General features: G+C 44.8%; 1 protein-coding gene across 1 annotated transcript in view; it reads right to left on the minus strand.

Annotated features, from left to right (window-relative positions):
* stxbp5l (syntaxin binding protein 5L) overlaps window positions 1-22,476 on the minus strand; it is a 67,936-nt gene that overhangs the window by 36,045 nt on the left and 9,415 nt on the right. Inside the window, 6 exon segments of the mRNA XM_047047364.1 lie at window positions 276-332; window positions 334-360; window positions 3,214-3,277; window positions 9,187-9,321; window positions 16,095-16,195; window positions 22,127-22,208. Coding sequence (XP_046903320.1) covers window positions 276-332; window positions 334-360; window positions 3,214-3,277; window positions 9,187-9,321; window positions 16,095-16,195; window positions 22,127-22,208 — 466 coding nt within the window.

The following is a 22,476-nucleotide window of genomic DNA, read 5'->3' on the forward strand; positions in this document are numbered from 1 at the left end:
GGGCTAATTGTACGAGTCTGAAAGGTTTTATTTCAGAGCGACTTCAAGGCCACAGGTACTAAATAACACAGAGGAGAAAAGGCAGTGGTCTCTAGACTACCCAATAAGTACACAAGGTGACAGCGTTTACAGGTGTTAATTCATAGGGGGTATTTATACTTTAGCCTTACATGTACGATGTGATTAATTGAACAATCTAATAAGAACTGGATAAAATGCTTTACAAGTGGAGGATAAGATGAAGTACCTGGTGAAAGTGTGTGGAGCAAGCTCACCTCATCATAGGAGACTCTGTAGTCCGCCTTCTTAGCACGGAGGTCCCACTGAACGACCGGTCCCACTCTCAAACCCAATCAACAGCTGTGAGGGATGAGTGACACGAGGAAAGGAAGAAGAACAGGAAGAAGGACAAGTTAGAGTACAGAGCACAGAGGAAAGGAAGAAGAAAAAGAAGGAAGAACAATTTAGAGTACAGAGGGGGACGTTTCAGAATTTGTATCGTTAACTTCATAAGAAGTCCAAAAACTGTTTTGGGCAAAACTTTACTCTGGGATTGGAAAGAGCAAAAAATATGACTCACGTTAGGAAACTACTGCTAAGGACACTTCAAATTCCCCAACAAAATTTGACGCAAATATGACACTAAAGCCAGACTTGGTAAACAACTCTGCACTCAGTGCACCCCTAATTCCTACTTTTGTCTCTACATCTCTCCCTCTCCTTCTCTCCCTCTGTCCCTGCCTCCCTTTCTCTCTCCCTCTCTCTCTCTCTCTCTCCCTCTCTGTCTATCCCTCTCTCCCTCCGTCTCTCCCTCCGTCCCTGCCTCCCTCCATCCCTCTCCCTCTCTTCCCTCTCCACACTCTCTAGTGCCTGGCTGGTAACTCTCGTGAGCTCCTTCTCCAGAGTGAGATATGATTAGGGAGGATTGGGAAGGATGATCCCCACCAGTAGTGAACCACTAAACACACACAGGTTATTTGCTGGCAGGCTTTACCCGTGTGTGTGTGCGCGCGTGTGTGTGCGGTTTGAAGAGGATTTACTTTTTAGGATGAGGAAGCAGAAGCTAAAATCTGGGTGATTTCTCGAGAGCAAAAGGTTGGGTTCATATATATATGAGGGAGAGAGAGACAGACAGACAGACAGACAGACAGACAGACAGACAGAGAGAGAGAGAGAGAGAGAGAGAGAGAGAGAGAGAGAGAGAGAGAGAGAGAGAGAGAGAGAGAGAGAGAGAGAGAGAGAGAGAGAGAGAGAGAGAGAAATGCTGAGAAAGAGTAGAAGAGAGGAAGGATCTAAAAAAAGATGTGGCCTTTGTCAGCAAAATTTTAAAAATCTCAAATCCAGAGTCAGCAGTTTTTGGATTAATGAGATGTGGGAGGTGAGCAGGGGCTATGCACAGAGAGAAACAGAGAGAAAGACAGAGAAAAACAGAGTAATCATAGTATGTGCCAAAGCAACAGTCATCACATGGATTCGATCCGTAATAGTAGGCCTACTGGTAGATGACAGCAGCAAAGACTACAGGAGGCAAGCTGAGACAGAGCTAAAGACACACACACAGAAAACCACACATGGCTGGGACCAACATAGTGCCTGCAAAACGCTGCCGTCAAATCAAGTACACCCACACAAACACCCACAGCGACAGACACTTGAGCGCCAAGCACAGAGTAAGGGTAGAGACAAAAGAGTGTCTACCAAACCCCCCCCCCCCCATCACACACTCAAAACATCGCCTAAATACACCTTCAGAGAGAGAGGAGGGGGCTAAAGGGAGAGCATCGCCCGTCACACACGCCCCCAGCCTAGGGGGGAGAGTGATGAGAGCGATGCGGAGGGGTATTTAAAGGACGTGTGTCTCTGGGGAGGATGAGACAGACCCCCGTGAAGAGACCTGACTGAGTGGAGGCACAGATCACAGAACGTCAAGTGGAGAACAGGTGGGGCGGAAGACAGCCTGTCTGCACGCCACCACTCTCAGCCTCACTCGGGATACCTTCCGACTCGCACAGACTTGTGGAGTCAGATGGCTGAGCGGTGAGGGAGTCAGGCTAGTAATCAGAAGGTTGCTGGATCGATTCCCCGCCGCGTCACATGATGTAGTGTCTTTGGGCAAGGCACTTCACCCTACTTGCCTCGGGGGGAATGTTCCTGTACTAACTGTAAGTCGCTCTGGATAAGAGCGTCTGCGAAATGACTAAATGTAATGTAGCGTAATGCACGTGTGTGCATTACCATAAAAAACACACGTGTAGTTAGAGCAGTGGTTCTCAACCCTGGTCCTCAGGTACCGGTACGACATGGTTTAGATGTTTCCTGGCTCCAGCACACCTGATTCAAATTAAATGAGCCTGCTAACGACCATTCATTTGAAACAGGTGTGTTGGAACAGGGAAATACCTCAAACTTGCAGGACAGGGGGTACTTGAGGACCAGGGTTGAGAACCACTGAGTTAGAACATTGGAATAGATAAGAGAGGATGGGCAGGGGGGAACTCAGTAGGAAATACATAAAAAGCCATACCCAAACACACATTATACATGTAGGCCATGGGTATTTCATGGCAGAATACACACAGAAGAGATCAAGATGCTGAAATATGGCTGGCCTAAGGGCGGCAAAAAAAATAAAAAAAATAACTTGAACCAAATTCCACTCTGGCCATAGACTTTGAAAACATCTCTGTCTCACCATCCACGTCCTAAACACTCTGCAGGTTTGTTTCTCCCTCCCTGTTTGAAACTTCCTGTTGACAGCTTCTCAGTCTATTTTCACACCCGGCAACCCACACACATCGAGTGCCAGGAAGACCTCAGTGAATCAATTCCCCTTGATGCTTCCTGCCTCGTAGCCACGGAGCTGTGCTTACTGATTCTGACCGTCAACTGACCCGACCGAAACCTGGGAGAAAAATCTCCCACGGTACCGCCTACCGGGATAAGGAAGACCGCTAGCCTTAGAGGGCTGATGTCAACAATGTTAGCGTTAGCATTAGCATCAGTGAATCATATAGGGGCATTGAGATTAATGGGCTAACTAACATAGCCCAGTTCTAACTTGTGGGGTGTGAACTGGGCATTGATTGACCCACTAGAGTCCTGAGAGAGCGGCGAGAGTGAGGCGGGTTAACCGTGGCTGACGGCTAACTGTTTCTGCAAAAAAGGAGAGAAAGAAAATAGTTGTTTTTTTTTCTTAGCCTTTCGCCCACTCACCTTTCCTTCATCCTTTGGGCTGTCACTCAGATGAACCACTGGCCCTGGGTGTGTTTTAGTCGACCTGTGACGGACAGAAAGTGAGGGAAAGGTGGAAATAACAAGTCAATAAAAAAGCTGTAACAACATTAACATGAAGACCACTAGGTCTTCTTAAAACAGCACACACCACCCAACATGAGATTTAAACCACCAAATAATCTACGGATTCTACTGTAGGAGTTTAGCGCTTGCAGCTAAACTTCCGGTTAGAGCCTTACTTTGGTGGTGCTCAGTCCGTAAGGGAAAACGCTCTGGCATGCTGCCAGTACATTCACCTTAGAGAATGTTCTGGATCTGCTTCAGCACCAGGATGAAAAGTCAAACTGCTGTGTGCTCCCTGTAGAATCCCACTGCCAAGTCACTCTCTACAAAGGCCGCTAGCTACACACACACAGTGAAACACAACCAATCTTCACGCATTCTCCACAGTCCAGCCCCTCACAAACACTTGGACCCCCACATGGAACTGAGCCAACATATTATCTGGCTACAAAAGGATTTACACTCCACACAAACACATGTGGTGATTGCTAGCTTGGTGCCAACCTACCCCGCTATCCTGCCAGTGCATTTCTTCTGACCTCTGACCTCTAGTTGCCTAGCAACGCCAGTGTTCTGGTTGTGAACCGTGCCATCACGCGTTAACCGTGTGTGTGACATGCTCTGACAGATCACAACCAGCACCCTAGTTTCATGAGGCTGGAAACTTGGAGATTTTTTTTTTTTTCCTTCAGCAAATTTCAATCTGTATGGAAATGTGCAAAGACATTCGGAAACCCTTAATTGTTGTGTTCAAGGATGGATTCCTCTAGTAACAGCATACAAACTAAGATGCACACAGGGTCTAATTAGATTTCAAAAACAAACATACCTCTGAGTCAGTACAGAGGAGTGTAGCCTATAACTTAACCAAGCTGGAGACAGTAATACCTTGAAACATTACATTGAGAGTCCACAGACTTCACATACAGTGCAGAGCTTTTCTGCCAGAGAAGAGTTCAGGGATAAGAGAAAGAGGTTAAATAAACAAAAAATTAAAACTGTGAAAGTAAGGTTATTAATTTAACATGATACAAATAAGGAGATGTCGAGAACCGGGTAGACTCGACTTATTTGACCCGGGCTGAGGGGAAAACGTTCTCCTCAGCCACACCAAAGAGAGACAAGCGGACCTTATCAGAGAGAAACCACAGAAAAGCTTTGCTGTGGGGAACAAAGAAATGCCCTGCGCTCAGTCGGGTCCCGGGGAGCCATGGTAACAGAAGCAACAGGAGGGAGGTGGAGGGGGGCTATAATAACCGACAGGATGGTTGACAACACTGACCAGAGATTCGTGAACGTAAACTAGAGTGCGAGTTTGAACGCCCACGTAAACTAACACACGATCTAATGATCACACAGGCTTCCCTCGAGTCTCACGTATCCGCCGTGAGACTCCCGCGTTTCAACCATTTTTTACGCTATTACGCAACATCATGTAGGCTATTTCTCACGCTGAAAAGTAAGTAAATGAAAGCTAACTTGTCCTGCTCTGCACAATTAATGGACGAGGAAGTGTTCTGTCCCCCAGAAACCCCCTAGCCTTGCACTGGTAAGTTGCAGAACAGTTAGGCCTACATTTTCGCGCTCTCGCGTGTCTGCCACCTGCACTTTGCACTAGTGTGAAAGAGCGTGATGTCTGAAAACAGCCCTTGCCAACCGCCAGGATGAGGTAACACAACCAGCGGACAGTCCGACCAGGGCTTCTGTCGGTTGATCGTTCTGAAAGCTGCTGATGCGGTGCGGACGAAGGTTAGCTCACTCCGACACGGTAACGCTAGCTTACCGTCTGAGCCGCTAGCATCGAAATGACCTACATCCTGTCTAGAAGATTATGCCCTGTTTCAGACTCGTATAATACCGCCGATACACCACTTCTTTAACCGCCAGGCTGAATTTCCTCCTCCCAGTGTGTTCTCACGCAGAGAATCCAATTAAATGATGGTGAAAGTATAGTTATTGTGCATGTTTTAGCGTTAATAGTCTAGTTTGGACTGGCTTTGAAAAATGTAATAAAGAAATAAAGAAATAAATAGAGCAAGATAATGAAAATATGTTTCTGTAAGGCCCTAACAAAGGATTATTCTGTGTTTTGTCTTCTTGTCTTACCAAACAATGGTAACAGTCAGTTGGCGAGAAGCTTTGATGTTCTGTCTTTCTTCAGATTTCATTTCCTCCTCTACAGCGCATCTATGATGTCACATCAATTATTAAAGGTGGATTTTTCTCTGTGAATCATGAGCAGGATTAGCAAAGCGCTGTGCCTAAGAGATATTGTACCACCAAAAAAGGGGAGAGAAATATTAATAGGATCGCATTGGTTTATATTCGTTAGTTTGTGAGTGTCGGAGCATCTGAGTCGAGTGCGTTCGTCATTTTCTGTTGAACCAGAGGCACTGTGTGCTGTGACGGAGGTCAGAGGACACTAATGGGGCATGACAGATCCTTGAGGACATAACATAGTGGCCTACTGCCAATAGCGTAGTACACAGATGCACATTCATTAATCCTCAACAGAACTACATCTCCCAGGCAAATCATCTTCCACGAACATTGACGCTGGTGGAGTTCTACTTGGGGCTTTGGTGGCGAAGACTTTTGTGTATCGTAAATATTTGCAGGCCCTCCAGTACACACATTTGACACTTTTCTCTCTCACTCATTAAAACGCTCTCTCTCTCTCTCTCTCTCTCTCTCTCTCTCTCTCTCTCTCTCTCTCTCTCTCTCTCTCTCTCTCTCTCTCTCTCTGTCTCTCTCTGTGTCTGTCTCTCTCTCTGCTCCTTCTCTCCCTGGACAGAAGCCCAACGGTGACAAGACAAACTAATTTCCCAGACGAGTAGAAACAAGGATATTCACACTGCCTCCACTCCACCATCTCCTTCCTCGTAATCACACAGACACACACACAGACAATTCTTTTCATTTTTCCTCCATACACAAGGCTGTTAATGTCAACAGCACAGCCTTCCTTTTTGATTTGCTACAGAAACCCTCCTTATTCTCTTCCTCTCGCAAACTCCTCAAGACGTCATACCCTCCTCTGCCTCGGAGGACCGACCAGGAGAAAAATACAAACATGTGACAAAGTAAGGAGGGAGGAGAGGAAGGAGGAGAAATGTTAGCATGTGTTTTCATTAACATGAATGGGCCTGCTTTTCCCTCCTCTGGGTATTCTGTCTCAATTTAGCCTGCTGCCAAGGAAGGCAGGCCAGAAAGACCTAGATTACATTAGACTGATAAACCCTGTCTTAATTAGAAAATAATGGGCTAATTACGGAAACACAAAGACCATTAACGTGGTCATGCCAAGGCATAGGGAACCTGGGAGGGAACTGTCTAAAAATGAGCAGTTAAAAACAGAAAACACAGAGAATATTAACCAAATGCTACCATTCATATTTAAATTGACTGAATCGTTTCCTTAACCATTTTTGATGAAAACATTTTTTTCAAGCAGCATTTCCTTCGTGTTCAGAGGCATGTTCAGACAGATGATGATGTGTGAGCATGTCAGGGAAGCAACAGCTATCTCACTCTCTGTTTCTCTTTCTTCTCTTATGATTTAAAGGTGCCGAAACTCCCCTTCCATCCCTCACTCAGGCACTAAATCTAGGGCTTCCATGAAGCCTGCAGAAACAAGGATTCAGACAGAAAGCATTACAGTAAAAGAGTTCAGTCGCCGTCGTGGGAATTGAGAGTACATGGCACACTTCCTGAATGGATGTCTGGTTGGAGAGTGCGGAGGGATTTTGTGTGTGGAATCGTTGATTTACGATGGCTAACGCCTGAAGTGGTGCTGCCCCATTTTGTGCTTGTGCTTTGCACTGGCCAAGCATTCTGGGACAAAGTTATTGCACTATAGAGCACAGTTTAAGGATCAAGCACAGCTCATTCCTGTCAGCATAGTCATTAGAATTAAGATAAATTCAGTGCAAGCTACTTGCTCACCTCCCTTTGATAGAAAAGTGAATTCGTTTTGGACCTCCGTGGATGTAAACCTGCAGACGGCAGGGATGTGTCACACAATGCACTGTAAGTCTAGGCTGAGGTTTATGTTCTTAGTAAGAAATGAATCTATAGAAAAGCTTAGCAGGTCTGTGTGTGAGCAATTACTGTACATGTTAGTGTGTCTGTGTGTGTGTCTGTGTGTGTCTGTCTGGTTGTGTGTCTGTCTGTGTGTGTGTCTGTGTGTGTGTATGTGTCTGTGTGTGTGTCTGTTCAGGCAAGAAGAAGCTACTGTTTAATGACCTTAAATTCACACTCCAATTTCACACACACACACACGCGCACACACACATAGTAGTTGTTCACACACCTGTGGTGCTCAAGCCTCTCTGAACGTGAAAAGAACATTCTGTCTTCGCTCCCTCTCTCTTTATCCACCAGGGGATTATCTTTGAGGTTTGGAGCGTTTCTCATTTTCATTCATAATGAGAAAGGTCCTTCAAAAGTCTTAACAGTGAGAGCTCCTTAGGCTTTTTGGGTAATCATCTTGATGAGCACAGAAATCTTGTTTCCCTCACTCAATTTATGTCTTACCTGGACATACGTGTACTGTTGAACTCTGACTCATCCAGAATAACTCAAACTGAAATTTGTTCAGCCAAATTCATTGTCAATCCACTAGAACTTGTCAATACGCGAATCGAAATCGCAAATAACCAAAATAATAATAATCATGGGTCATTCATATTTAAAACCCATTTTAATGCCAATTATAGTCTAGCTTTGGCAAGTGGGAAGATGCAATCCACCAGAACAGCAGATAAACCCCCACAACAGGTGTTGCTATCCACACGCCTACCACTTAGCTTGAATCCCGCCCTGACACAGTGTCCTAGGACTTCCGTGAGAGCGTGGAGTGACTGACAGGTGGTCCGCCAACATCAGAGCCAAGCAGACTGCTAACTACAGCTTAGGCTGTCGCCAAGCACAGAGATGTCTGGGTGCGAGCGAGGCGCCTGATCGACGCTCTCCAGGGCCTGTCAGACTGGCACCGGAGGAGAGCGGCGACGTAGGTGTGCCACATCCAACGGAAAATAAAAAGGCTCTTTGTGAAAGCTTGTGGAGTCGTGTCGTGAAAAAGGGGCCGATGCTTAAGCTGTTTACTGTCAACTCCAGGTGGGATCTGTCACAATCCTTGTGACAGCAAAGTTGCATGGTATTGTGTCGCTGCAGAAAAGTCGTTTTGACTGTTGATGCAGGTAAACACCTGTTGCAGAGGGTTGTATAACTGTACAGCTTGCAGGGTTTCCCGCAGAAAATGTGTTAGTTAAGGTGGTAGGGTGGGGTTTACCTTCAGACCAGGGGGGGTGTCTAGTTTTTACAATAGACTAATGCGTTCTGCAGAGAAGGGAGACTGGCATTGGTCATGGTTTGGAATGAAAAGGAGAAAACAGGACAGAGTAACACAGCAGATATCGCCATAAAAAATTTAATAAACGACATAGTTGCAGCGGCAGCATGAACTCCAGCATGCATTGCACTTCCTTTCCAGTAGACCCAGAAGTGCAGCCGATACAGTTTTTATTTATTGAGGGTCAGATGGCTGAGCGGTTAGGGAATCGGGCTATTAACAGAAGGTTGCCGGTTTGATTCCCGGCAGTACAAAATGACGTTGTGTCCTTGGGCAAGGCACTTCACCCTACGTGCCTCCCGGGGAATGTGAGTGTAATCATCAACATGGAAGATGCTATTACCAAAATCTTCCTCACTAACATCATCTTATATAATAATACGACAACATCTATATTATTGTTATTATTATGACTAACATACTCCAGTGTTAGTGTTAAAATCAGCATTGATCCAGATGACAAGGATAATTATCAACATCAATAAAAAAGATTTGATTGTTACTGGTGGAGCTCCTGTAAATCAGTGTAAACTCACAGTTCGATGGCCTTGTTCCACATGATGACGTATCCAGACAAGATGAAGGACTCGATGTTGACGATGTGGGTGTTTCCTCGCTCTGTACCCACGTACAGCCATTTACTCTGGAAGGGAAGGTGGCAAAACGTGATCCTGGAAGACAGAAACAAAAACTGTTAGGATGGATACATGTTTATATTAGTATATTTGTGTGTTTATATTAGTATGGATCCATGTTTATATGAGTATGTTTGTGTGTTGATATTAGTATGGATCCATGTTTATATGAGTATGTTTGTGTATTGATATTAGTATGGATACATGTTTATATTAGTATGTTTGTGTATTGACATTAAGATTGATATGTTTTGCATACCACGCAGCTCTGTAATTAATGTTTTGCCTCAGATAATAACCACCCAAATAATTATCATACTCTCACCAAAACAGTATACCTTTCCCACCATTATATCATAATTATGTTTGGGTTAATTGTACAGTTAATTGTTTTTCATCAATATCCCACAGCGTCATGTGACAAATGAGTGAATTGCTCCAGTAAACCGAGATAGATGTAACTGTCTGTCAAATGTGTGTGTAACGTCGTAGTGTTTCAACACCCAACTTTTTTTTTATGATCAGAGGGCACCATAGATAGTGAATGTCTTCAGGGTAGTGAATTTTTGAATCATTAATTGAGTCCATCTCCACTTGAATGGAGGAACTGTAATGAATTATGATGAAACACAAATACATTAGTGGATAGTGAAACAAAAGGAGAGAGTGTTGACCTTGCATGATTTTCCCGCTAGCAGTTCCAACAACATAATCGCATTGAAAGAGTTTGCATTAAACATTTACTAAATCGCTTTCCAGTGTTCTCAATCCTCTATGGTTCCAGAGTCTACAGTAGCACTTGCGACAGTATCTCCAATATGCTTGATAACAATCATCCCGTTTCATTCAGGAAGTAGCTTGGTGGTTCATTGCATCGACTTGCAGATATGAGATTTGCCTCAATCGGATTAATAAAAATCTGAGTATTGCACGGACGAAACATCACCTGTGTTAAGTTGGGATGCCTCCATCTCTGTTACATCTCACTCCTATTGCTTTAGTGAACAGTAGCGGACTAATGGGGAGCTCTAGCGACAGGTATTAGGCCAAGTCAGGTTAGAAGGTCTTGTTGGAACAACAGCATCCCTAGATTGGTACCTTTTTCATACATTCAGTATAAAGCTTCTTATTCAGGTTGAGTTATGAGAAAGATCCTTTCCGGCTTCACATGAAATTGACAAACGGTCGAAAGCCCCTGCATCGACCCTGTGTTTTAGTCCTGCACAAAAGTAGCACGTTAGGTAGCATGTTATGTTACTGAACATGTAATTACTACAAGATCAATAAAAAAAAAACCTTGAGGCAGAACACGCTATGAGCATGTTATGTGTCCATGTGACATGCAGTGTCATATATTCCGAGGAATTCAGGGGGTTGGGGTGCTTGCACAGTCATTCACCCTGCATTAGCATCCATCATCTTTATAAGCGCCTTAACTGGGGGAATAAAGATCAACACTCTCTAATTCACTCCTGTCCATGGTGATTACCTCACCAGGACACAGCAGGGCTGGGCCCCCTGCTTGCTGCCTCCCCGCCTTGCCCTGCCCAGCGAGAGACAACGTTATTAGATAGCAGACAAATGAGATGGGAGACAATTCAATAAGGATTTGGACCACTCCTGGATGATCCTGGAGGGGAGGCTTGCTTGAGCTAACTGGAGAAGATGCCTTCGTGTGCGAGGGAGAGGGAGGGAATCGTATTTGACTCTAATGTTCCTGACGAGAGACTGTCAGTCTCATGGTTGAGGGTTGAGGTGACTGAATGAGACATTTGAATTCTCTAAGCAGGAAACCTGAGATGGTGGCATGCAGAACAGGTTACGTGATTACTCAAATGAGGCGTTCCTCAAGCCTCTGTTGTTGTGCGATTCCTGTTTCATCTCTGTGCATGAAACACAGCATGTTTTCCCCCTTAACTACGCAAATTCGATTTTTACAAAAGAATTCCTCGATTCATACTGTTTTGTAAAAATGAAACTAAACAACAACAGATAATTCCATTGTGTCCGAGCTCCCAGAAATATGAACAAGTGAGTTGGAACCAAAGCACTTGGGCAGAAAAAGAGAACGCTACCACGCATGCAATCAGACGTGAGTAGGCGGCTGTTTCACAGCCCTGCGATCGCTCCTTGACTGCCCAGACGACCTCCCTCATTTAGTCTGCATTTGCGTAATTATAATTTTGCTGTAAAAAAAAAAAGAAAGGAGAACAAAAGTGAACCGTGGAGAGCAAGCAACAGTGTGTGTGTCTTGCGGAGGAGTGTGTGTGTGTCTTGTGAGGAGTGTGTGTGTGTGTCTTGGGGAGGGATGTGTGTGTGTGTGTGTCTTGCGGAGGGGTGTGTGCGTTGGGGGGGGGGGAGACGGGGTATGGAGGGGGTATGGAGGGTAATCAAGTGAAAGTCAAAGGCTTTGTTTGACTCCTACAGGCTGACAAGGTGCTGTCAGTGCACCTCATAATTATCAATCAAATGAGCCGGTAGGAGAGAGGGGGCTGAGTCACCAGCTGTCTGCTGTGTCTGGGGAAAAAACAACTCTAATGACGTAAAACACGTCAAGTGATGAATTGGAGCTGTCGTCCTTCGAGACATCATCCAAATACGTTGTGACCTTCATTAGTTCATCTCTCGAATTCGACCAATCAGATTTTCACATGGAGAGCATCATGACAGTGGCAAAAGTTGCATCCACAAATATGTGAGGTGATAGACTCGTATTTCATTTCGGGAAATACAAAAAAAGAATGGGGGGGGGGGGGATTTAAGCGATTGGGAGGTGACCCAAGTGTTCACTGAGGTGACTCCCTTATGATTCCCAAGCGACTCATCTGGGTGTCAAAGACGTAATGGACCGGGGTCAGTGAGTTGACAAAGAGTCACTGACTCTAAGAGCTCGCTCACACACGCCCTTGTGGGAGATGATTCACCATCCATGTCTTGTTGTTCGTGCGCATGCGGCCGCCATCCGCCTCCGAAGAAACAGCTGTAACGCCGGCAGATGTCCCTTTGGAGCTACAGGGCTAATGGAGCATTGGAAGTGATTTCACCACCTGTGAAACAGCTCGCTCTGGCTCCGTTCCTCTGTGGAAGCAGGTACACTGCAAAGAGAGGGGCGAGGGTGAGGACGAAGTGCTGACGTGTGTCAGTAGCTAAAAAGCGATATCAGGTATTTGGAGCAGCGTGAGCAGCATACCCCTCCACTCACCTCGAAGACACAGGGAACAAGAAGCCATTTGAATTTAGAAGCCGAATTCCCACCCAAATGTGTACATTACTATACAGGAAAGCATTACCAGTTTACTACATGCACAAGCTTATCTTTTCTTCCTCTATCTATAACCAAGGCTGTAGCCATGAAGTCAACATTGGGAGGGACGAATTACATTTTTTATGATAATTTCGGACAATATTTTGTCAATATATTGGGGAGGACATTTTGACCAGATTTGAATATTGGGGGGGATGTCCCCCGTCCCCCCCAACATATATTATGATTACGGCCTTGGGCCCAACTGTGTGAGATTATGATCGTCCCCAAACGTTCAGCGACGTGGCTCCACTGTGAATGACCAGACCGGACCCAAACTCCTCACTGTCCGCAGATGGATCATACAAGTGGAATTATTCGTGGGAGAAACAACCGGAAGTGTCTTCCTTCTAGAAGCCTTCTTTTGAATGGCAGTCAGAAGGAGTTATGATGATGGAGAACAGCCTGATTAAAAGCCTATGATGGCACTTTATGTGGATGTGTGCTGGTCGATACTAACTGGGCTAACTGGGGAGAGTGTTTTATGTGTGGGCAATGGGAGAGTTAAGTTAGATTAAGTGGAGGCTTTGGCTGATCCAAATGGGAGAATGTTACACACCATTAATCTCAGTCATAGTAAAAGATAATAGTACCTGCAAGGTGAGAATATCATCAAACATATAGACATAGTCAGCACCCACTGAGAATATTTACTCAGAACACACATCAGGGATTGGAATTTTCCATCACTGAAAATTTCCATTTTACAGCTCATGCACTTCTCACCTGGGCAGCAACCACAGCTCCATTAAAAACACCTTCTTCTTGTCTCATAGAGAGACGTTATCGCTGGAATAAGTAATTAAATTCCTCAGGTTTAAATGACTTTAATAGGAATGACTTGGCAGGGGAAAGGCCTGCCTGGTTCACCGTAATACGGAAATGAACAAGTGTGTTCACGTGTGTGTGTTTCCATGTGTGTGTGTGTGTTCACAGGTGTGTGTTTCCATGTGTGTGTGTGTGAGCCTCAGAGTTTGCATGAAGTCTTTTCACCTTAAAGACATGTGTGTCACACGCTCCCTCAAGGCCTTATAAACACTTCACCATGACATTTAATGTCAGTTATGGATTTCTGCCAGCTGCCAGGTGTGACAAAATGGCTGCTAATAAAAAGACCATTTGATTTTAATGAAGCTCTGTGCCGTCTTGGAGGGACCAAAGTAGACTTGTTAACATGGAAGAAAAATGGCCGACCAGTTCGGTCCACAGACCCTTCATATCTAATACCAACCGTATCTCAAGAGGTGCCTCTGATAGCTGACTCACGGTTAAAACCCTGACAGTTATTCAACATAAGACTTCAGTGATCCATGGTGACAAATACAATGTTCTCCAATTCAGCATTATGCTCCTAAATCCCTCCTACAACTAAATCTACGTCCCTGAAACGGCTTTGTGATTTAAAAGGCATTTCTAAATAGATTAACATCTCAGACGGTTTTCCTGTGGGATTGAAACACTTTCCCTCTCCTGAAGGTGTCTGCTTCCTGTGTGAATAGACAGTGCTCAATGTTTCCCCTAGGTTTACAGCTTTAGGGGGGGGGGGGGGGAGACATGGTCGCCCGACCATGTAGAGACAGAAATGGCATGCCGTTGTGTAAATAAGATAAATAACATAGGGCCATTTCGTAGAGATCCAGGCTTTGTATATCCAGTCGAACTTTCAACGTGATCTTATTAACTTTAGTGCCCTCAATGCAATACCCACGACCTGCTAACTGTAAACTGACTAAGAGGACAAGGAAACTGAGTCATGCTATCTAATTACAGTGTATATTTTTGTAGTGATCATAGTCCTTTGAAAATACCCAATATACTAGAATGAAGGGAACTCAAACACTTTAGAACTCATGTGAAGCCTGTTAAATAAACTCAAATTAAAAAGGAAAGTTATAAGAGGTCTAGAGTCAATGATAGCTAACTTAATCACAGACACTTTGCCATGATGGCAATGTTTTCATGGAGATTATCCCCTGTCAAAAAAGTTAAAGATGTGACCTTTTATTCTGTATAAAATGATACTATCTTCAGCATTCTTCACCGACTGACTGCAATACTTGATAGATTAATATTTCTGACATGCCCATATAGTACATTTTATAACTATATTATAACTATATAGCACATATATTTATAACTATTTTATAACTATATAGCACATTCAATAACTTCAATGTTTACTGTTGTATTTCAAAGCAGTGAATAACTATTATGGTTAAGAATTAATAGGCCTACTGAATAGCATATTTCTGGAACAACTCCACACTCAAAAGAATGTATAACGTTTTTACGATAATATTTTTTTCCACTTTCCACACTTTGCCCCTGTGGAGTTCTGCAGAGCGTCTAAACAAGAGAGACCAGACAAAGAACATCTTTTCATAACTTCATCTTTTCCTCAAGGTTCGTAAAAGTACTTAACAGGAAAGATTCTCAAAACACTCCATGCCACCAAAGACGACATTGACCATTTCTAATCGTCCAAATGCTGGGGTGAAACATTCAAACATTTTCTGCCTGACCTTCTTTTCACAGAATCAGACAGACGTATTGTGTAGGTGTGGATGTGCTATGTGTGGTTGCACCCGGTTGAAAGCCAGACTGGAAGGTTTCCTGCTGAACACAGGTGTTCTCTAAGTCAACAGAGGCAGAACAGAGGAGTCAAGGGCATGTCCACATTGTAAACAACATTAGTCCAAAGCTTTTACCTCTGAAGGCTAAAAGAAAGATTCTGTCTCCAAGTGTAACTCTTTGTTAGTTTTTTTTTTACTTTTACTTGCAAATTGATAGCGATTGAGGAAAAAACATATGGCACAATTAAAAGGTTTTTTATCTGAGACATAGCACTACGTAATTATTTCAAATCCTTAACCAAGTTGTGATATCTCTTGTCCAGGTAAAGCTTTTCAACATTGTGAGGACAGATCCATCATACAGTTCACTGCAATAGCTTTTTTCAGTGTCTCTAGTTGTTGCAGACCATGAGAAAAATGTCTAAGGCTTTCAAAAATTTGACAGAACACCCTAAAATATTTAAATCGCCAATACTGCGGTTGCATTTGCAGTATTGATGGTCAACCTTGAGGCGCTGAGATTTATTCTATCAGACGTATTATTTATTTTGGCGTACTAAGCCTCGGGAAGTCAAACCCAGCTTTTCATCTCAGTTGATGGACTTGGTGTGTAGTTAGACTTGGTTTGTGATTGTTGTGTGTTTGTGTTTGGACTTGGTGTGTGTTTATTGATTGTTTGTACTTACATTTACATTTAGTAGACACTCTTATCCAGAGCGATTTACAGTAAGTACAGGGACATTCTCCCCCAGGCAAGTAGGGTGAAGTGCCTTGCCCAAGGACACAACGTCATTTGAACCAACAACCTTCTGATTAATAGCCCAACTCCCTAACCGGTCAGCCATCTGACCCCCTTGGTTTGTGTTTTGACTTGGTGTGTGTTTATTGTGTGTTTGGACTCGCTGTGTGTTGACTGTGCACCGCATACTCACCGCTCTCTGTTGAACTTGAGGGAGTGCAGGACGGCAGGCCGTCGCTGACGGAGGTTCCACAGGTGCAGTGTGTCGTCAGCGCACGCCGTGACCAGCGCCCCCTGCAGGAACAACACAGATGTGACTCACTTTCGACACGCGTCAGTAACACACACGAAGACAGCTGTGTCGAACGCGATGAACGAGCCGTGTCCGTATGAACGGTAACAAAACCAGGGTCGGGAAATGTCTTAGATCAATGCAAACTGGAGACACAGCAAGGGAAGTGACAACGTTTATATAAGACGAAGTTTGGATTATCTGAACGTGTGTGTGTGTGTGTGTGTGTAAAGCAGCGTGTCCTCTGCATGATGTATGCTTGAGTATGAGGGGCCAGTTAGGAAATCATTCAGACTGTCCTTACACAAACACATGAAACACAGACACATTCACACATTAAAAAGTTTTGAAAAAGGTTTTTGCATCATTGATGAGTAGTTGATGAGGCCTCTACTATTATCTACAGTACTCTATTGTACTCTGCCCTACTTTAATCTGTTACAGAGCATTTCACACAGGTACATTTCCCCTGTTTTGGATCATTGATCCTATTGCTACGTGACTGTTCTCTTCTATAGTATGCTCTCTGAGAGTGGACAGAACAAGGCATAACTTGGTACTTCCTGTTTCATTCAGCTACACCTGATTGTACCAGACAGCCGCGGCTCTGAGGGTGTTTCTTACTGGGGGTACATTGACGCGTTGCGCTCCCATTGATATGCGTGTGTGCTTGTGTGTGCTTGTGTGTGCATGTGGGCATATGTGTGTGTGTGTGTGCGTGACTGTAGGTGTTCAAGACGTCATGACTCATGGTCCAAACAGTGGACTTGCTGCTGGTGCTCTCGTCATGGGGATTTGAGGAACAGGAAATGATAGATTATAAACTGCCTTTTCCAATAATAACTTTCAAATGTTCTCCTCTATGGTGCTCCATAGACTTATTACATGACAACTAGCTGTGATGGTAATTCAAAAGTAAACCCAAGTAATAAAAACTTGAATAACGGATCATTTGTTGAACAATTGAGTACACATGTGTTCCATTACTCACAGTGTCAGTTTGGTTTCCTCCTAAAATATGACTTTTGTGTGTTATTGACCAAAGAGATGAGAGACTGTCTCGAACAGCAAGTCAAAACAGCTTGGAGCGACATTATTTCCCTCAGGCTTTCGAGTTTACGACTAACTGAAACTGGAGGAATGGAATTCCTCCCACTGAGCTGCTTCTGGGAGGCGTTAAGGAGTTAGCCAGAGACCCAGGGGGTGAATAAACTCCAGACTGAAACCGCGAGCTCGGGGGCAAAGACTTTACACGTCCCCTCGGTACGTGAGTGTGGCAGTAATCCACAAACACAGATTAAAATCTAGTTAAACAGCTCGTTATGAAGGATTAAGAAGCTTTGTGGCAGTGTTTTAGATGTGTGTGTGTGTGTGTCTTGCTTTTGTGAGAGCATTTCTAAGGCCATGTACACAAATCCTCCACCTCTTCCTCCACCTCCTCTCCACCTAGTACCACCATATACCTCCTCCACCTCCTCCTCTCCACCTAGTACCAGCGTCCATGCGAGAAGCAGGGCTTCCTTATCTCAGTCAAGGCTTTTCTGTAATCTGACTCCCTAGACTCGGTTCCTCTTTTACAAGACCCATCTCTCGTGTCTCTGTGTGTGTGTGTCTGTGTGTGTGCGGACTGGCACCACATGTGTGCGTGTGTGTCTGTGTGGGCACCACGTGTGTGCTGCGAGGGTTGGTTTTTAATAAGTTGGTTAGATCATGTTGTACTCAATCAATGGGTGCATTAGCTGAAGGTTCTTCGGAACATCTTTTTAAAGATATTAGCATATTTTGATTGAGGCAACGGTTTAAACTAAGTAGTATGAATGATACATGAGACACCAAATGATTAATTGTTGCTTGATAAGGCTTACATCCCTCATAGACCAATTCTCTTGTTTCCGTTAAATGTTGGAGTGTAACCTGCAATGTTTAATCCTGCCCGTCCCTCCTCCATCTTGGTTAAACATATGACAGCTACCTCATAAAACCCCATTACACTGTGAGCAATGATCGCTGTTTACCAAACCAAACTAATTAATCCTAGAAAATAATTAAATGGGAAGTAAAATAATGAATAACTTAATTGCGTGTGTTTTTTCCTCTTTCTTTGTCCGATTTGATGTCATTGCCCCCTCATTCCGATCCGCGGGCCCTGCTAGAATGTCGTCGCTAATAGCATTAGCGGGGATATGCTCAGCTAATCCATGTCAAATTTGACTGATGGGGTATGTGTCGATGGAAAACTGGCACCATCAAGAGATTAAAAGGTCTGATAGAGCTTAATTGTGTTTTTCTTCACGGCTCCTTTTTTATCATTCTATCCCTGTTTCTATCTGTCGTTATTATGAATTCTCTTTAAGGTGTTTACATCTTGAACTACGAGACGCTACCCATTTATTTCCATTTTCGTTCGTCTGTTTCTCTTTCACACTCAAACACGCACTCGCGCACACTCACGCAAACACTCGCTCACATTGCCTCTGTCACTGTATCTCTTTGTTATTCGTCTTTCTCTGATGCCACCAGTCCAGGCGATACAATCCTGATGTGTGCACTTGTCAATCGTCATGTGTCACTCTTGACTAGCGTTGCCGGGAGACGGCGTGCTTGTTGTGTCTAAAGAAACATGCTCTCTGTCACCTCGCTCTAACGACTCGCCACAAAGACAGAAACAATGATAGAATACGGAGCAGAGGAGGAGAGGGAGGGCGAGACAGACAGGGAGGTCTGGGGTCTTGAACCCCATCATGGTGCGATTATCTGCAGTGATGGTGACACAGGAAGATGTGGAGAGAGCCAGGAAGAATGGATAAATAGATACGGAGGTTTGGAGCCAAAGTAAATATTCACAGTCCTTGTTTCAAGCTCAAAATAGCACTTCCACCTTGTGCTATGGTTAGGAGAGGACTGTGTGTGTGTGTGTTTGTTCATTAAGTCTCTAATGGATAAACACCTTAGGACTTCGGATATCCAGCAGTCACTTAATAACAGCCAATCCGTACATTTACCAACATCAGTATTAGTATCTGTGGACTCAATTTTAGCCAACTGGTAAACAAAAAAAACACCAGGCAGTTGTTTAAAGCTGTAATGTGCAACATTTTGAAATACATTTAAATACGAAAAACAATGCTCTCCATTATTTTCTGATCTTCCCTGTTTTAGTTTGATTGACAGTGGTTTCACAAAATAAACCAAGGAGGAAGGCCCGCCTCACCAAAGGTGATTGGTTGGAACAGGATTTCTGGAATATAATTGGCATTGACATTCCACTGACACTGAGCTGTCTGCGTTGCTAAACAACTCATCAGCTTACACAACATGTTTAATGGGGACAAAATGTTTTTGTTTTTTACTAAACAAGTCCTACCTATCATACTATTAAAGCAGAGACATCTAAACAGACTGAGAGACAAGCCTGGGATACAATGCCAGGGTTTCTCCACTGATCTAATTCTGCTCTCCTAAACAGGTCATTAGTTCCAGGCCCAAGGTCTATGCCCTTGTGCTGCCTCATGGATGTCGTCCTGTCTGGCTTCCGCCCTCCCTCTCCTCCCCCCTCCCTCACCTCCCCCCTCCCTCTTCTCCCCCCTCCCTCTCCTCCCTCCCTCCCTCTCCTCCCCCCTCCCTCTCCTCCCCCCCTCCCTCTTCTCCCCCCCCCCCTCCCTCTCCTCCCCCCTCCCTCTTCTCTCCCCCCCCTCCCTCTCCTCTGCCCTCCCTCTCCTCCCCCCCTCCCTCTTCTCCCCCCCCTCCCTCTCCTCCGCCTTCCCTCTCCTCCCCCCTCCCTCTTCTCCCCCCCTCCCTCTCCTCCGCCCTCCCTCTCCTCCCCCCTCCCTCTCCTCCCCCCTCCTTCTCCTCCCCCCCCTCTCCTCCCCCCTCCCTCTCCTCCCCCCCCTCTTCTCCCTCACACCAGCTCCACCTGTTGTGTCTGTATTTCTCCTCCCCCTCTCTCTCTCCATCTCCATCTCTCTCCCTCTTTTTTCTCTCTCTCTCTCTCTCTCTCTCTCTCTCTCTCTCTCTCTCTCTCTCTCTCTCTCTCTCTCTCTCTCTAACCTATTTACAATTCCAATGACTCATTCGGGGAGATGAATAATTAATCAGGATTAGCAAACAAACAATCTAATTACCCTTTTCCAACCTTCTGACACGAACGAACACCGGCGTTTATCATCACTGTAAGAATTACTTCTGGGCTTGACCTTGGGCGAGCTAATGCGCCCGGTGAACCTCAGAGCAGGTGACCAGATATGTGTCGAGCACAGCTACAGCGGGAGGATACAGTGTGGGTGGGTACCCAGCTCATAAAACGTCTTGTTACGGAGAGTGAGTCAGATTGGCTACTCGTGGGCTCAACAAGCTAATGGAATAAATCATTATATTTCTGTGAATGTCAAGAGTGCTCATCTGTATGTGTGGCAGCCATTCAAAGCCCACAGCTAACGACCTGCGATGGAGGGGCGTGTTCGCTTGCTGCCTTCAGTCGTGTCTTGACAGGCAGTGTGTGTGAGGATCAAAGAAAGCAGATAGGAGACTGTGTTGAGTGTGAGGGATGGGCCGTAAACACACACACACACACACACTCACACACACACTCACACACATGCAAGAACGGGCTTCCGGTGTGTGCAGCCTGAACACATACACACACGTCTACATTCACATATACAGTGAATCTGCATTTTTGCCTGAGGCGCTTTCAACCAACCAGTTCCTCCACCCATGAATTCCTCCTAATCCATTCCACCCCTCCCTGCGTTGCCCTGAACTGAACCGCCCTATTCTAGGCAGAGAGAGTTGGTTAGATATCATCGTAAGATGATTCACACTGACACTGTAAACAAATACACAGACATTCTCAGACAGAGTGTGGCTACATGGTTGCGTTAGCAGACGAAAGCGTGCACCCGAGGAATAATGAAATGATATTGTACACATTAATCTGATGTGGTAGATCATTCTGTATTCTGGTGTGAATGTGTGAATGTGAGTCTGAATCAATTGGCATTGTGGTCGATGGGCGTGCTTGTTGTCTTTGGTATGATGTAACTGTATCGTTGAATGAGTTGGACAAACAGTCTGTCTTGTTTCATATTAACATCAATGCTTCCCCTGGGGAACATACCACACATAATGTGTTCTTTTTCTATCTCGGTCTCCTATTCTCTCTCTCTCTCTCTCTCTCTCTCTCTCTCTCTCTCTCTCTCTCTCTCTCTCTCTCTCTCTCTCTCTCTCTCTCTCTCTCTCTCTCTCTCTCTCATAGTGTTGCTCTCTCTCTCACTCTCTCTCTTTCTCTCTCTCACACACACACACAAGATAATAGGGACGTTAAATAACCTCCCCTTCCCTCTTGTCACAGTTATTAGCCAAATTTGTGAAAGTCCTCATACAAACCCTTCTGTTGTCTTCCACAGAAGCCAGTAGAGAGAGAAAGGATAGAGAGAATAAGAGAGAAAGGATAGCGGGCAATATATAGACTTAATGAAAACAAAACATAGGGGTCAATTCCAGGCGAGAGAGAGGGAGAAAGAGAGAGAGAGCGAGAGGGAGAAAGTGAGAGAGAGACAGAGCGAGAGGGAGAAAGAGAGAGAGAGAGGGAGAAAGAGAGAGAGCGAGAGGGAGAGAAAGAGAGAAAGAGAGAGAGAGAGAGAGAGAGAGAGAGAGAGAGAGAGAGAGAGAGAGAGAGAGAGAGAGAGAGAGAGAGAGAGAGAGAGAGAGAGAGAAAAAGAGAGGAGAAGTAGACTTTTAAAGACAGGAAAAGAGACCGAATGTGTGTAGACAGTGAGAGTGAAGGAGAGAGAGTGGGCTGGAGAGCTATCAGAAGCGACACTTCACAGACCTGCAGCTTAGCAGCAGCTGCAGCAGGCTGGTTCCTGCTCTAGAACAAGCGTCTGCCCTCTTTTGCTCCTACAAGACTTCCAGCACATCAAAGTGTGTCTTACCTCGTTGATGAGGAACTGTAGTTGAAGCACGGCCGCTCCGCTCTCATGCTGACAGTAGCAATCCACACCAGGCCGTCCCAGTCTGATGACATCACAGAGTCAAGGAAGCATGACAGGGACACAACATGGCCGACACTGAAGATAGCAGGCATCAGGAGCATGAGGATTTCAACTATACTCCGGCAGTTACACCATGTTACAGTCCTGGGCTGACTGGTCACAGTCCAGAAAAAGGTTGAAGATTAATGCGGCTACTTTAAAATAATATCTATGGTATTCCACAGACGTCTAGGACAATGGCCAACACTTTTCATGGGGAAAGACTGATGGCTCATAATAGTTAAGATCAA

This window comes from Hypomesus transpacificus, chromosome 23 (assembly GCF_021917145.1).
Source record: "Hypomesus transpacificus isolate Combined female chromosome 23, fHypTra1, whole genome shotgun sequence".
Taxonomy (NCBI): domain Eukaryota; kingdom Metazoa; phylum Chordata; class Actinopteri; order Osmeriformes; family Osmeridae; genus Hypomesus; species Hypomesus transpacificus.